The 16,964-nt window shown below is 39.1% G+C and overlaps 1 protein-coding gene across 3 annotated transcripts in view; it reads right to left on the reverse strand.

Moving 5' to 3' along the window:
• Nucleotides 1-15,857, reverse strand: part of Deup1 (deuterosome assembly protein 1) — a 58,999-nt gene extending 43,142 nt beyond the window's left edge. For all 3 annotated transcript variants that reach the window (XM_045146577.1, XM_004661934.2, XM_045146578.1), the window contains exons 1-3: nucleotides 15,696-15,857; nucleotides 13,769-13,864; nucleotides 912-1,028 (exon numbers count right to left, since the gene is read on the reverse strand). In XM_045146577.1, the coding sequence (XP_045002512.1) occupies nucleotides 912-1,028; nucleotides 13,769-13,864; nucleotides 15,696-15,833 (351 nt within the window). In that variant the 5' untranslated portion in view covers nucleotides 15,834-15,857. The remainder of the gene's footprint in view (nucleotides 1-911; nucleotides 1,029-13,768; nucleotides 13,865-15,695) is intronic.
• Nucleotides 15,858-16,964: the final 1,107 nt, after the last annotated feature.

The raw sequence follows: 16,964 nt of genomic DNA on the forward strand, positions 1-16,964 counted from the left end.
AAGAAGGAAGCGTAAAGGACCAGATCTGAACATGAGAAACAAGGCCACGTCAAAAAACCTTAGAGCATTTCTAACCTTGGTAATTGGGAGGCGTAAGAGATCCCCAACCAAAGAATGGGACTTGTGGGTTGGAGGTGGTCATGGCTTCTGGGGTTTGGACTCAAGAACAATGGAAGACACTGACTTAGGGTAACACAGGGTTAATTAAAAAGTAATAGCTGAAAAATGCTGAGGGACCAGTGCAAGTCAGACAGTAAGAACTTATAGCAGAAGCTATGTGTGGGCATGCAACACTTAGCAGGGACTGTGGAGGTTCAGGGAAGGAATAGAGCTGGTCTGGTCTGTGTTTTCTAAAGGACAAGACTAAGGGTACGTGAGACAAAGGGACCTGTTGCAGAGACTGAGATTTCAGAAGTTTTTGGTGGCATAGGGGCCACTTCATTGACACTATGCCTTTAAAGTTAAAAAAAAAAAAAAAAAGAAAGAAAGAAAGAAACCTGAACCTTCAAGCTCTGCTCTGAAAATGGTTGTGAGGCTCATTGGGATTTAAGTACCTAATAGTTAAATGACCATTAAAAGATTTATTAGATATTCGCTTTAACGGACCCAGGGGTGTCCTTTAGTTTCACTCAACAGCTGCAGTTTCTTTGAACTTTTTTTTTGTCTCTCCCTAGATGCTGACATATACATATATGTGATGCATAAATCAAAGTGATGTTTTAATTCACTAAGTGCTTGAAGGGAAGGTGAACTGGGAAGCCATACTGGTGAGAGGTTAATTTGTAATGGTGCTTGCTGTCACCCCCTCCAGTAGGCTCCCACTCAGTGTATCCTGGAAAAAGGCAGCCCACAACATCAGCACTGTAAATGAGTCTTTGTAACAAAGAATAGGCTGAGAACATACACCTTACCTCTAATTTCTGGTTCAGATTGCTCAGCTCAAAGGGCATTTCTTCTTTTTGGTGGACTTTGTTTTGCTTCATCTGGTGTAACCTCAGCTTTTCAAAGTTATTGGTTAGTTTAGAAAACTGTAAACAACAGAAAATACTAACATTTTACCACCAGCAATTATTTTTAGCCTCATTTGCAGTATTTATTTTGCTGTGCCCCTCTTTGAAAATGTAAGTCATGATTAGAAAGCATAGTAAAGCTTAAATATTCCTATTAGCAAAGACAGAACCTGCTATGAAAACTGAATTATTGAAGCCGAACACGATTTGGTGTTCAGGTAAATTAAGAACTTCATTAACTGCACAGTGAAATGATGACTCACCTGATACATGTTTTGTTTTAACCATATGTAGGTAGCGAAGCTCACAATTAAAATACAAAACTACAAGCTTTTCTTACTTTTATTTAGTGCCACCTTGTGTTGGTAATTTAAATTTCAATAACTCCATCTATAAAATAACCAATTAGTTGCCAATCAAAACAACTAAATAGGTAAGTTATAAGATTATATTTCTTATAGGCAGAATAGTATGGTAACATCTTTGAGGAAATTTCTACGTATCTGTTTTTCAATTTTTATGTATACTCATTATGTTGAAATAACATAGGTTCATAGGATGTTTCAAAGTTATTACTGGGAAGTTGTAGGTCCTTTCTACCTAGTTTCTTCAAATATGTTCATCTTATTTAACCTATTGGGCAGTAGCAAATCCTGAAAATTGAAACTGGTCCATCTTGCAGTCAGTTCTGCATTGCTGGACAAACACCCCATTAGAAACAGCTTACTGGAGGAAATGGTTTATTTCAAGTTTATACATTCCAGGGGAGCACGATCAGTGGTAGAAGAAGCTGGCTTATTTCCATAGATCCAAGCAAAGACACCATACACCATACACCAATAGCCAGCAAAAGCCAACACCAGGCAAGCTCAAAGAGCCAGAGATCCAACTGCTCTGAATACATCTAGTAGGGCTGAACTGCCTCCAGTGATGTGCTCCCTGTAGCTGAGATCTGCCTGCTAGGGGCTCAGATTACAAGCGCGATTTTAATAAAACACTCGGTCTATGGGGCCATCCACTCAAACTACCACAGTCCAGTTATGTGTCTAGTCCTGTGCTATTTCACCACATGTGTAGATCTGAGAGACCGCAACCATGATATTAAGGTACAGAATGAGGGACTAGGTGCAGCTCAGTGGATAATACGTATTTAGCCTACACAGGGCCCTGGGTTGAGTCCCAGCACTAAAGAAAAAATAGATAGCATCCCCCCACCATTTCCATTATCACAGAGATCACTTATGTTACCCACTTTGAGTCATACTTACCACACCCATCCTCGTACTTCTAACTCCTGGAAACCATTTCTACAATTTTTTCATCATAAGAATATTCCAGAATGGAAGCATACAGTATAAAACCTTCTGTGATGGGATTGTTTTCATTCAACTTAATAGCAATGAGGTCCAAGTGTGTATCAAGTTTCTTCCTTGACATGAATTCTTGGTTTTCTACTATGGATGTTTCAGTTTGGATAGCCATTTCCAAGTTGTGATCATTTTCTCTTTGAGGCTATTACAACTAAAGTCATTGATAACTGTGTCTGCATCAACTGATATTGTAAAAAGCCATGCCTGCTTTCTTTTTTCTCACGTAGTTTTGTTGATATATATTTCATTTATTATAAAATTCACTTGAGTAATACTCCATCAAATGAATGTACTGCATTATTTTCACTATTCATCACTTGATGGACATGAGTTGTTTTTAAATTTTGGGGGCTAGAGACATGGCTTTGTGGTTAAGCACTTCCCTGTGAAGCCTAAGGACCTTGTTCTAGGCTCGATTCCCCAGGACCCATGTAAGCCATATTCACAGGGGGGCTCATGTGTCTGGAGTTCATCTGCAGTGGCTGAAGACCCTGGCCCACCCATTCTCTCTCTCTCTGCCTGTCTGTCTCCCTCAAATAAATAAATAAAAATTAACAAAAATATTTATTTACAATTTGGATATTGTGAACAATCTTGCTATGAACATTTTTATATCTTTTATATGTGCAGATGTATGTTTTCATTTCTCTTGAGTATATACTTAGGAATGGAAATGTTATGTCATATACTAACTCAAACTTTTTGAGGGATAGCCAGACTCTCCCACACTGCTCTCACTGTTTCATGTGCCCACTCAGTGTATGTAGAGTTCCAGTTTCTCTGCATTTTCACTGGTACTTGCTATTCTCTGTCTCTCTCTCTCTCTCTCTCTTTTTAAAAATATTTTATATTTACTTATTTATTTATTTATGAGAGAGAGAAAGAGAGAGAGAGAGAATGGGCACAACAGGGCCTCCAGCCACTGCAAATTAACTACAGACACATGAGCCCCCTTGTGCATCTGGCTAATGTGGGTCCTGGGGAATCAAACCTGGGTCCTTTGGCTTTGCAGGCAAACTCCTTAACTACTGAGCAATCCCTCCAGCCCTATTTTCCCTCTTTTTGATTGCAAATCTACTCTAGTGGTATGAAGGGCATTATGTTTTGGTTTTGATTTACATATCCCTGATGGCTATTGTTGTTAAACATTCTTTTCATGAGCTTACCAACCATTTGTGTATATTCTTTGAGGAAATATGTTTAATATTTTTTGTATTTTAAAATTTTGTCACTTTATTTTTATAATTGACTGGTGCTATGATTTAGATGTGATCTGGACATATCTCCCAAAGAGTGGAGTGCTGGAAATTGACTCTCCATGTGGTGATGATGAGTGGTGATGGGACTTTTAAGAGGCAGCATCTAGCTAAAGGTAGATTAGGCAGCTGGAGAGGTTGTCCTGGAAAGGGATTCATTTAGTTTACATGGGTCTCTGCTTAGTTCCTAAAGGAGCAAGCTGTTATAAAAAGAACATGGTTGGGGCTGGAGAGATGGCTTAGCAGTTAAGGCATTTGCCTGCAAAGCCAAAGGATCCCAGTTCAATTCACCAGGACCCATGTAAGCCAGGTGCACAAGGTGGTGCATGCATCTGGAGTTCGTTTGCAGTGGCTGGCGCACCCATCTGTCCCTCTCTGCCTTTCTCTCTCTCAAATAAATAAATAAATAAATGAATAAATAAATATATTTTAAAAATAAAGAGAACATGGTTGGGTCTTGAATCTCTTATGTTCTATCTTTGCCATGTGACCTCTCTGACGCGCACTGCTGAAATTGCCATGCCATCAGCCTGTTCTGACACAGCCCGGGGAGCCCTCACCAGAGAGTAGAGTCTCCAACAGTGAGAGCTCTAGAAACCTCTTCTAAGATGCCCCCTTTCCAGATACTTGGTTACAACAATAGGAAATGAACTGGTACAACCAGGTTATTTTTATGTTTTTATAGGATTTGTAAGTATCTTCTCACATTCTGTAGGTTGTCTTATTAGTTTACTAATAGTGCTTTTTGAAGCATAAAGTTTAAACTGTTTTGAGGGCTGGAGAGATGGCTTAGCAGTTAAGTGCTTGCCTGTGAAGCCTACGGACCCCAGTTCAAGGCTCGATTTCTCAGGACCCACATTAGCCAGATGCACAAGGGGGGGGGGGTACATGCATCTGGAGTTTGTTTGTAGTGGCTGGAGGCCCTGGCATGCCCCTTCTCTCTCTCTCTCTGCCTTTCTCTTTCTATCTGTGGCTCTCATAAATAAAAAAAAAAATAAACAAAATTTTATAAACTGTTTTGATAGTCAAGATTATCAAATATTCTTGTTGCTTTTGTTTTGGGTATGCTAAGAAGCCATTGTCTAATTCAAGGTCATAAAGGTCTACTCTCATGTTTTCTTCTAAGAGTTTTATAAGTTTATTTTTGACATTTGGATTTTTGTCTACAGGCTACAGTAACAGCCCAACTCATTTCGTTTTTTAATTAAATTATTGTATTTATTGAGGGAAGTACAAAGCCAAGGAAAGGCATCCATGTGGCTAGAGATCCCATGTGAAGGGCCTGGAAAAGCCATGGAAAGAAGAGAGAGAAAGGAAGGTTCATGGAGTTCCTGCCATGTGGGGAGCTATAGGGGATAAAGGAGCCCATGTGGAAAGTAAGAGGTGGGGGCTCTCCTGGCTGGATCTGGGCCTGGACCAAGCCAGCCCATGGAAAACACCCACAGCTGGAAGTTCCCAAGTGGTCAGATAGCCCAGAGAGTGTGCCCTCTCCTTGAAAAGATATTGATAACCTTACAGTGGTGGATTGTCTTCTGGCTCAGGTAAACTAGAGGGACAATTGGTTGCTTAGGGATAGGGACTGTCTAAGGAAGAAGCTAGTCCTGACACCAAGTTCCAGGGCCTGAACTTGACCAAGTACAATGTTTAAATACTATGAAAGACCTCACTCCCAGGAAGTTGTCCTGGTTGTTTGTGGAAAAACAGGTCTAGGGAACTAGGCAAGAGATAAGAAGTTAGATATTCTTTGATTTCTAGTAAGTGCAAACTTTCCTGCCTTTTTCACCTTCAGGGTCTGGTCACCCTAACTGTATTCCCTGTCATTCCCTCCTCTCATGAGAAGACACTCTAACTGCTGTTATAGGACAGGGGGCAATGATGTCAGATCTTAAACTACTTCTGACTAAATGGGGGTGTAGAAATATGGCAGGTAGAGAGTCTCTCCCACAGAGGGGAACTATTCTAAAGGATCCCAGAAGTGTATTGATGGAGTGCTGGAAAATAGTTTTGGAAGAAAATGTTGGGGAAAAACAACAAAAGTAAGGAGTTAATGAGAAGTGAGCACACAGAAAACTGGTCACCTTTGGGGTTTTTGTTCTTGTGGACTTCTAGGCCTTGGGGAGCATTTGAGGGAACCCAGGTAGATGGAGTTGGGTTGTCTCAGATACATTCATAGAATGGCACAGAAGTGTCTGACATGGCCTGAATATGGCTCTGTATAGCTTATAAAGCAGACAAGACATTAGCACAGTTATTAGAAATATATATACACAGCACTTAACCTTGATAATGGTGAATATACCATATTTTGTATAATAGCCTTCCAGAATGTACCTTTTAAAATTTGTCCTGAGAGTAGCCAGGGCTAAATGTTGGTACCATAGAGCCATTGGGTGCCAGTGGGGGCTGTACAATATATTTTTGGCCTTAGGACTCATTCAGTGATATTCTGGCACAAGTTAGAAGAGTTTTACCATTGTTCCCAATATAAGGAAACCTGAATTAAGCAACCCTTGGTCAGAGTCATAGACACACACACACACACACACACACACATATATTTATTAGATTTGAAAACAACCATTTGGACATTTATGGTTGTTTTGTCTTATTGTAGAATTAGAACTATTAGAGAGGGAGACAATATGTCTTAAGGCCTTATTTGTTTCCCCTTTTGGAAAGTTCTTTGCTATGTTACTTAATAGGCCATTCATATAATATTTGATGTATCCCTTTATCTTTGGTAATACATTTCTCTCTGAGTGTTTAAGACCAAGGAGAAAGCAAAAAGTTAATCAAGGATTAATTTTGGAGGTCACTAATGGCTCTCCAAAGGAAACTTTAGGGACCTAGGAGTAGCTCTACAGCTTTTTCAATACTGGTGGCTATCTGTTAGGATGAGTCAGGGCCATGCTGGCCAAGTTGTTTTCCTTTCTTTGGGAATACAGGAGGACTGATTTTTTCCTCAGTTGTGACTCTCATGTTTAGATTGTATATTATTATTTTTTTTTTTTGTTTGTTTCTGGGTCTCCATATTTCTTCCTGATCAAGAGGACTGGTGACTTACCAGGGGGCCAGTGTAGAAGTGTCCCATCATCTCCAGTGGCCTTATGACCTGGGAGCAATGACCAAAATATTGGCCTTTTTAGCTCTGATGATTCCAATTGGCTTTGGCTTGTACATACGTTATTAATACATTTAGAAAGGAAGTTACACCATTCTTGAAGAGTATATATGTAGTACCTTTGAGTACTAAAACCTATCCAGTTAAAGAATGACATAAACGTTATAAGTTATTTGATCTAACCTCTAAGTTTAGTTATCCTGTGCTGGCATAGGCCATATCTGAAGCATAGAAAGTAGGCACATCTTATCATTTGAATATCTAATAGGTATAAGTGCAGGCAGAACCTGTTACCAGTCTTGAAAACAGTATAAATATAAACTAATTAATTTAACCTAGAAATTGTCAGCAAAAAGAAAAGTAAGACAATAATATAAAGTCTTGGCACCTGTGTTTGAAAACATCTTTGATTAGTCTAGATACCTGTGTGGGTGCCAGTTACCCAGAGAACATTGGAAACAGAACCAAAGAGCTTGAAATTATTTCTCTCAGATGAGGACAATTGTTTGAGCATGAGGCTGTACCCTGAAGCAAGAAACATGTCTTAAGAGTTAATTTTGTTATAAGCGCTGGACTTGAGATGCCAGAAACTATACAGTTACTTTACATATAGTAGAGCAGAATCTGGTCACTGTTGAACATAAACTGCTAAGTACTAATACACCCTTGACAAATCTGTATTGAAAGTGAAAACACTGTTTGACAACCAATGTTCTTAGCTTAATCTTGGATAGCAATTAATCTTATGTATAATAAGAATTTTTAACATAAAATAATTTTATGTCTTTCCCATGACTTAAAATTGATAATTCTTAGGCAAGTTATCCCCTAACATGTTTTTCTTTAAAGGAGAATAAAAGTTATAGTAACTGAAATTGAATCACTTAAACCTAAGTGATTAAACCTAGTGATGACCATCTGATATAATTAGCATAAATAAAACAATAGTTATCTTTAAAGTCACAATGTCTTTACCTCATCTTTTGAAATTAAACACTTATAAATGAGCCTTTATCTTAATATTCAGTTTCTCCAATAGTTAAAACCTTGACAAACAGAGGAATACTAATTTATTTTACTGAGAGCCTTAAAGCCAGTTTTTATAACCCTTAAGCCTTGAACAAATTGATGTCATAAACTACTGGACTCAGTTTCTCTACTGGTTAAAGCCTTGGCATCATGTGAACACCAAATCACTTCTTCAGAGAGTCTCTGTGTACTTGTTGAAGTGGTAACCTTTTTCCACTGTATTATCTTGGCAACATATCTGTGTGTGTGTGTGCGTGTGTGTTATTCTCATAATATAGTTTCTGTTCTATCTTTTGACTTTCAACACTTTCTACTTAATTATATCTGAAGATAATTTCTAGATCTGGGCCTTTTTTTAAAATTCTCTACCACTCTCTTTTAATTGGCAGATTTAGATAATTAAAAATTTAATTTTTTTATTTTTATTTATTTATTTGAGAGCAATAGACAGAGAGAGAAAGAGGCAGGGAGGGAGGGAGGGAGGGAGATAGATAGATAGAGAGAGAGAGAGAGACAATGGGCAAACCAGGGCCTCCAACCACTGCAAATGAACTCCAGATGCATGTGCCCCCTCGTGCATCTGGCTAACATGGGTACTGGGGAATTGAGCCTAGAACTGGGGTCCTTAGGCTTCACAGGCAAATGCTTAACCACTAAGCCATCTCCCCAACCCTAGACAATTTTTTATTTAATATCATTATCACATTTGGTTTAAGCTTAACTTAAAATTTATTTATTTGAGAGAGATAGAGACACAGAGAGAGGCAGATAAATATAGAGAGAATGGGCATATCAAGCCTTCTAGCCACTGCAAATGAACTCCAGATGTATGCGCTATCTAGTACATCTGGCTTTATATGGGTACTGGAGAATTGAACCTTGCCACAAACCTTAGGCTTTGTGGGCAAGTGCCTTAACTGCTGAGGCATTCCTCTAGCTCTAAGATTAAATTCTGGTTTTGTTTTTCTCTAGTTTGTGGCTTATCTTCACTTTTTAAAAAAATCTCCCTATGGGCTACTATTTTCAAGACTCCACTGTGGTTTACATGTAGTTGTTTATGCACATTTAGTGTGTGTGTGTGTGTGTGTGTGTGTGTGTAGGGAGTCAGCTGTTTGCAGATGTATGTGTCCATATAGCACCCTGTGTGCTCAGCTGTGGTGGGGTGCTCTAGTCTGTAGCACTCAGAGCAGAAAGTTGGGTGTCCCACTCCTGACTCTTCCACCTGTTCTTACTTGAGCTGGAGTCTCTTACTAATCCCAGAGCTTGTCATTTGGTCATGAGTCCTGGGGATTTTGGGGGTCTCTTCTTCCCTATGTGACTGGGGTTACATATACACATGACCATGCCCAGCTCTTATGTGGGTCCCAGGGATCAAACTCAAGAGGTGCCTCAAGCCTCCTTAGGTCCTTAGGCATAGTAAGAATTCTTAACCATGGGAGCCATCTCTCCAGCTCATATAATCTCCAGCTCATGTAGTATTTTTATTTTTATATTTATTTAGTTATTTATTTTTGGTTTTTCAAGGTAGGGTCTCACTGCAGCCCAGACAGACCTCATATAGTATTTTTAAAAATCATTTTATTAGGGCTGGAGAGGCGGCTTAGTGGTTAAGGCCCCTGTCGCACAGTGACACAAGCGCGCACCATCGCACAAGAGCCCAAGGGGCTCACGCGTCTGGAGTTCGTTTGCAGCAGCTGAACAGCCCTGGCATGCACATTTCTCTCTCTCTCTCAAGAATAAAATAATAAAAGATATTATATTATTTGCAGGGAGAGAGAAGAGAGATGAGAATGAGCATGCCAAGTCCTCTAGCCACTGCAAATGAACTCCTGATACATGCACCATCTTGTGCATCTGGCTTGGGTACTGAGGAATTGAACCCTGGTTGTTAGGCTTTGCAAGGAAGTACCTTAGCAGCTGACCCGTCTCTCCAGTCCTCATGTAGTGTTTTGAGTGCATCTCTGTACAATTCTTTCAGTGTCACTGTAGGCATTACACTGTACTTAACACAGCTCTCCACAGTCTACAGTGTTGCTATTTTAACAGTTTGAGAGTAGAACTTAGTTTCCTTTTATCTTGCCCCATTCATATACATAATTGCCTTAAATATTTCTTCTACTTACATTGAGAACTACATTAGATATAATTTTTACCAATTTTGAAAATTCAACAGGTGAAGAAAAGTCTATTACCATATGCCCATGTAAAAGTATTTTTTCAGTGTATATCCCTCCCTAATGCTATATAAAGGCTGTCCTGTTAGTCATCCTGCTAGGATGTTTATTGATGACAAAGTCTCTTCATCTTCTTTTTTTAAAAGATTTTATTTATTTTTATTTATATTAGACACAGAGAGAAGGAGAGAGAGAGAGAGAGTGAGAAGCCACCGCAAACAAATTCCAGACGCATGCACCATCATGTGCATCTGGCTTACATGGGACCTGAAGAATTAAACCAGGGTCCTTAGGCTTCATAGGCATGTGCCTTAACTGTTAACCCATCTCTCCAGCCCTTCTTGTGTTGGTTTCTCCTCCATTCCTAAGGATATTTTACTGAACAGAATTCTGATTTGATTGTTGTATCTGCTCAGCATTTGAGGCATGCTCCTGACCTCTGTGGTTTCTGAAGAGAAATCTCCTGTTGCCTGAACTGTTTTACCTTTCAGGTAAGATATTTCTAAGTTTTTGTTTGTTTTTAACTTTTTGTATTAAGAATTTTGACTGTGATGCATCTTGCTATGCATTTCTTTGGGTTTATCCTGCTTAACTTTCACTCAGCTTGTAAGATCTAGAACTTTACATTTTTTGCCAAATTTTGTAATGTTTTAGCTTGTATTTCTTTGGATACTTTTCCCTTGCCTTCTTTTTCTTCTCCTTCTAGATTTTGATGACATGGATTTAAAACTCTTTTGTGGACTGGAGAGATGGCGTAGCAGTTAGGTGCTTCCTGTGAAGCCGAAGGACCCCAGTTCGAGGCTCAATTCCCCAGGACCCATGTTAGCCAGGTGCACAAGGGGACGCATGCGTCTGGAGTTCGTTTGCAGTGGCTGGAAGCCCTGGTGTGCCCATTCTCTCTCTCACTCTCTATGTGCCTCTTTCTCTCTCTGTCACTCTCAAATAAATAAATAAAAATCTTTAAAAAAAACTCTTTTGTTAAAATGTCCATGTTCTTCAGATTTACTTTCCTTTATATTTTCTCTGTGCTGTTCAGATTGGGTTGTTTCTACTCTGCCCTTTCCTGTCTTCTCCATTCTTTGTAGGTGTGCCATTGAATTTTTAGCTTCATTTTTGGGGGGTAGGGTGGGGGAGATACAGTATCACTCTAGTCCAAGTTGACCTGGAATTCACTATGTTGTGTCAGGGTGGCCTGAAACTCATGGTGATCCTTCTATCTCTGCCTTACAAGTGCTAGGATTAAAGGTGTGCGCCATCATGCCCAGCACTAGCTTCATTATTGCATTTTTCAGTTACAAAGTCTATTAATTATTTCTTGACATTTAATCTTACTAGAAATTTCTAATTTTAATTCATTTTCCATGTGCATGAATTGCTCATTAAAGTATTTGTGGTAGCTGCTTTTGAAAACTCTGTCAGGTAATTCTAGCATCAGTATCATCTCAGGGCTGGCATCTCTGTTGACTCTTCTTAATTCAAGCCTAGATCTTCTAGTTCTTTCTGTCACAAGAGATTTTCTGTTGAAACCTGAAGTTTGGGAGCATTGTGTCCTGAGACTGTCTTCTGACAGTGTTGCTGATAGAGACCCTGACTATTGCTGGGTGATAATGGAAGTCCAGGTCTTAAGCTGGCTTCAGCTAGTACCTGAGGAAGAAAGTGTGTCCCTCAACTACTGAGTGAGAGTGGGAGTTCAGGCTCCCCATTGGTCTTATGCTGACACCACTGAGTTTGAGGGGTGCCTTATTACTGCATCTCACCTGGCCTGCAGTGACAGTGTCATGGAGGTAAGCCAGAAGATAGGGGTGGCCTTGCTACTACTATGAGTACTGTCCTTCAGAGCACAGGGAGAGATACTTCATTACCATGAGGCACATGTAGAAAGCCAGGCTGCTAGTGATTCCTAGTATGCCATCTATACTATTCACCAGCTGGTGTTGCTGTCTGATGATCAGAATATCCCGACTCTCCATTTGGTCTTCTGACACCATTCTATGGGGTTATATCTAGCAGAGGGTGGGAATTTAGGTTTTTTACTCAGCGTTTGTTGGTGGAGTGTGGCTGTAGTGTTTGTTTTTTAAATGGTATTTGGCTTGAGCAGAGAAGTTATTATCTGAAAGCATTTCAGGTTGTTAGGCTTGCCTCCTTTGTGGTTGTTTTGTTTTTTGTTTTTTTGTTTTGCCTTTTTTTGGCAGTAGATAATAGGCTTTTTTGAAGGTTCTGTCTGTCTCTCTGTCTGTCTGTACCCACTGGTGTGCCTGTGCTACCAGCTTTTCTGCTACCTAATCTTGGTGACGTATTACAAAAGTAAATCCCCGTGAACTCCCCAGTGTGTCATGTTTTGACTCCCATCCTGCCTCTTTCTCTACTCCCATTGACTTCCTGTGCTGTTTTATAAATGGTGTCAAGGACTTTTAACTATACTCGCCAGAAGAGGGAAAAACTAGTCTATCCTTCTAGAAGCAAAAGTCTTAAACATATCTACACACTGAACAATTATAGCTCTTTAATATTTAAGTTGCAGTCACTGTAGAAAAAAACAAGGTTAATTGATTTGAGTTTTAATGCTTGGGTTCTCACATGGCTAGGAAATGCTAACTTTATAATGCAATGTGACTTCATAATACAAACTACCACCATTTAGTGGCACTTGCTCAAACTGTAGGCAAAGTGTCTAGGCAGACTCAGCTAGCCTTAGACACTTCTTAAGAACATAGCAGTTAAATGGTGTTAAACATTTCTGATTCCCATCCTATGGCTGAATCTCCCCTGCTGCCCCAGAACAGGAATTTAAGGAGAGGCTTTGATTACTTTGGGCTGTTTTAAGTAGGTTATCATGTATAAAGTCTGCACTTCAAAAAAACCTGGTTGTAAAGCAAAACTTTATAATCCAATTACAGTACCTACCAACTCATTTCCTAAGTTAAGCAGAGACACTACAGTGTCTGTTGGATTTGAGATACTAATTCTGGCTCAGTGGGAGCTACAGGGATGGGTGAGAAAGAAACTAGTCTCCCTTTGTGACACAGACAGAGCAGTATCATCTGTGAGATTGCCACAAGGTCAATTTTATTAGCTTCCACATTTTACATTGCTATGGTGGTTTGAATGAAATGCTCCCTATAGGCTCATGTAGTTTGAATACTTGGTCTCCAGCTGGTGGTAATTTGGGAAGGTTGTAGAGCCTTTGGAGGTATGTTCCTGGAGTGGACCTTGAAGTCTATTAGTCCAGTCTATGGGGTGTTCAGTTAGCTCACTAGAATTGCTTCCTTTCCCTGCTGCTGTGATAAGATGTAATGCTCAGTTGCCTGCCCTTCCATGTTTTTCCCACCACAATGAAGCTTCCCTGTGAAACTATAAGCTGAAATAAACCCCTTTCTCCCATAAGCTGCTTTGGTCAGGTGTTTTGTCCCAGCAATGAGAAAGTAACTGCTATAGCTTGCATGGAGGAAAGGGCATACATGTTAGGTAATAATAATTACAAAAGATAATTTAATGGATTTTTGCTGTTTTTTCACATATACAATAATTATAAATTAATCAAAAAGTCTCTGGAGAAACTGAAAGTTATTTGTGTAGCACTACGTTAATAGCTAACCCATTAACAGTACAGAAGGTGTGCCTGACAAAATCTAGTAAAAGACACAAAATCAAGACATATGAAACAATGAAAGTCAGGGTCAAACATGTAATTAAAACACAAGAACTTTTGCTTGCATTTGAAAAAATTACTACAAATAAAATGAACATAGTACTATAGGTCAAAAACATACATCAAAACATGAAGGATTAAATTTTAATATTTTCTTACTTGAGCTTTTAGGGTTTGTAGTTGTCCTTCATAATTCTGAGTCATTGCTATATTACATTTTTCTAGACTGTCCAACTTCTGTCGAAGTAAACCCACCTGCATTAAGAACAAACTTTAATTTTGCTTTCCTCTAAATTTTCTCTGACAAAATCAGAAAATGTGCAAAAGAAAAGCACAATCCAAATAAAACTGCCGTACCAATCTAGGAATAAATATTTGTACTGCAGTTCTTAAAATAGCTATTAATAATTAAATTCACAGCAAGCATACTTCACCAGCACTATTCTACTAGGTACACATCAGGACAGAGTGGTATGGATGATTAACAGGAGACCCTTGCCACCATCACATTTTAAATTAAGATTTAGAATTTATTTTGCATTATCTGGTTGGGAAGTGATATCATCATTACTGAGGCAAAATATTTACTAGCATAACTCATATTTTTCTCATAGATTCTTTTTGGAGGGGAGGGGTTCATTGCCTGGAAAGGTAGCTCAGTTTTAGTGGCACTATGAATAATTGTTACATTTTATAAAAGCTAACATATTAAAGAGAAAAATAAAAAAAAATGTTTTAAAGCACTTCTTAAAGATCTGGCTTACTGAAATTGTTTACATATCTGTGACATTATAGATGTAGAAGTGAGGATAATTCTTTGCATATACCAGGACTGATGACCTACCGCTCTTGTGAAGGAACCAGAACCAAGTTAACATGCCAAGTGTTCACATACTTAGCTGTATCAGAACTAACTTCTACCCAAAAGCCAACGAAGCTAGAAAAGTGGCCAATGAATAAGGTAACTGGTGATATGCTAATATATAACAGGCAAGATTTTCCCTTATCCTTCACTGAAAAGAAAAATCCAGGGCTGGAGAGATGGATCAATGGTTCAGGCACTTGCCTGCAAAGCCTCAGGACCAGGGTTCAATTCCCTGTACTCATGTAAAGCCAGATGCACAAAGTGATGTATGCATCTGGTATTCACTTGCAGTGTACTAGAGGCCCTGACATGCCCATTCTCTCTTTCTCTGTATATGTATATGCATATATATATATCTGCCTCTTTATCCTCCCCTCCCTCTCTCATAAATAAATAGATAACATATTTTATTAAAGACAAATCCAGAGACATAAATGTCCATATTAAACATGACAGATGTTTTTCTGAACTTTGGATGCTTGAGTGTTACCACATACTTCTATGAGCACCAGCTCGGCAGTAAGCAGCCCCACAGGAGTTGAGAGAACTCTTTCTCCTACATGAGAATATGCAGGTATATGCGCACACACACACACACACACACACACACACACACACACACACACACACTTCCTTCACCAAATGCATTCTTCATTCTACAATTAATTCCTGGCATTGTATTTTAGGAAATATTTTTCTAGCAGTTCAGATGAAGGAAATAGATCTGAACTCTATTGAACAAAGATGATTGTGATCACCAATTCATTGTTTCTATCGCAGCAGAAACATTTACACTATTGTGTGGAAACAATTTTTATTGTTGTTTTTTGAGGTAGGTTTTCACTCTAGTCCAGGCTGAGCTGGAATTCACAATGTAGTGTCAGGGTGGCCTTGAACTCACTATGATCCTCCTACCTCTGCCTCCTGAGTGCTGGAATTAAAGGCATGTGCCACCATGCCCAGCTTTCACAAATTTATTAAATGGTTTTGTTTATAGGTGGCATTGACACTGTCTGTCTCCACCAGTAAATACCTACGGATGTAGTCTCTGTACTTATTTGGTAGCATAAATTTAATACTATTTGCTGAGAGAATTTATGAGTGATAAATGCTATTGAAAATACCAAGAAAAGGGATCTACAATGAAGAACATGACAAGATGTCATAACTATTATTTGTAGGAGTCAGAGGTTGAATATTTTACTAACATGAACTCAGTACCTCTTGACCTTTCTGATCCAGGCAAGTTTGTGCATTGGCCAATTCTTGGTCCCGAAGATCTAGCCGAGTCTCCAAAGCCCGCATCTTCCTTTCCCAGTCCAATTTCTTGTTGCTTACCATGATGTCGATCTGTTCCATCAGCTCCTGAAGTTCAGCCTCACAAGGAGAAACTCTGCAAATTATAGAAAAGTAAGATACATTTTCAAAGAGTGAACTGTGAGGGCAAGAAAGATTGCTTCATTGCTCTGTATAGCTGATAATTTCCTCAAGTTGTTCAATTACTTGAACAGGAGAAAGACCAAAAGCTATAGGTTATTTTTTAAAATTAAAAACTGAAAGATAATTGCAGAGCTCACAGGGTACATGCATTCAATTTTTCAAAGAAAAAAATAATATCTCTTGAAATGAGCTGGTTCTAGGGAATATGCTAATTGTGGAAAAAAATGGTAAGACATAGCTCAGAGATCAGTGTTTTTACAAGTGAGACATATATACTGACAACTGCCATAACTTGAGAGCTTTGATAGAGGCCAATAATCACACCTGCCAGGTATGGAAGAGAGATAGGACTACCTTTGGGAACACAACAGTCCTGCTCCTCAAAGTGAGGCCCTGACCTGACATCTATTTAGAAGGAATCGATCAAGTGGATGTGTATAGCACAGATCAGGTCTTTGGACAATGGAGTGCTATGACTCATACTGGTGACAATATTTTGGGTTTAAGAAGGCATATTGAGTTTGAATTAAGACCTCTGGCAATAGCTAGCATCACAGAGACTGAAAACTGGTGAGGAGACAGATGGCTGAATATTCAGAGGTCTTCTCTAAATACACTGAAACATTTACCAGGAAGCTGGCTCAAGTTCAAGCATTCAGAATGGATTGGGGGGGATGATGACACTGAAGCCTCAGACTTCAGCCTAAGGTTCACTCAAGTGGATAAGCTGCAGGTTATTTCAGTCTTTTTTTTTTTTTTTTTTTTGGGGGCAGAAATAAGGCTTCTAGTTCATTTATGTGGAGGGCAGGAGTGCAGGAAGGAGAGGAGTATGAAAAATGATGTCATTTCCTCAATGGTGTTAACAAATAAGAATGTTCAGAATCATTTAGAATTTAAGGATCATTTAGCATTTTGAAAAACTGAGGCCCACTGACATCTAAGGCGAATATTTAACCTATGGAGGCAGGTCCTGGGCTGCTACTTTCTGTCTTCCAGCTTCCTCATGTACCACACAGCAAAAGCCAGGGAGTTTCAATAACTAACTAAAGG

Source organism: Jaculus jaculus, chromosome 3 (assembly GCF_020740685.1).
Source record: "Jaculus jaculus isolate mJacJac1 chromosome 3, mJacJac1.mat.Y.cur, whole genome shotgun sequence".
NCBI lineage: Eukaryota > Metazoa > Chordata > Mammalia > Rodentia > Dipodidae > Jaculus > Jaculus jaculus.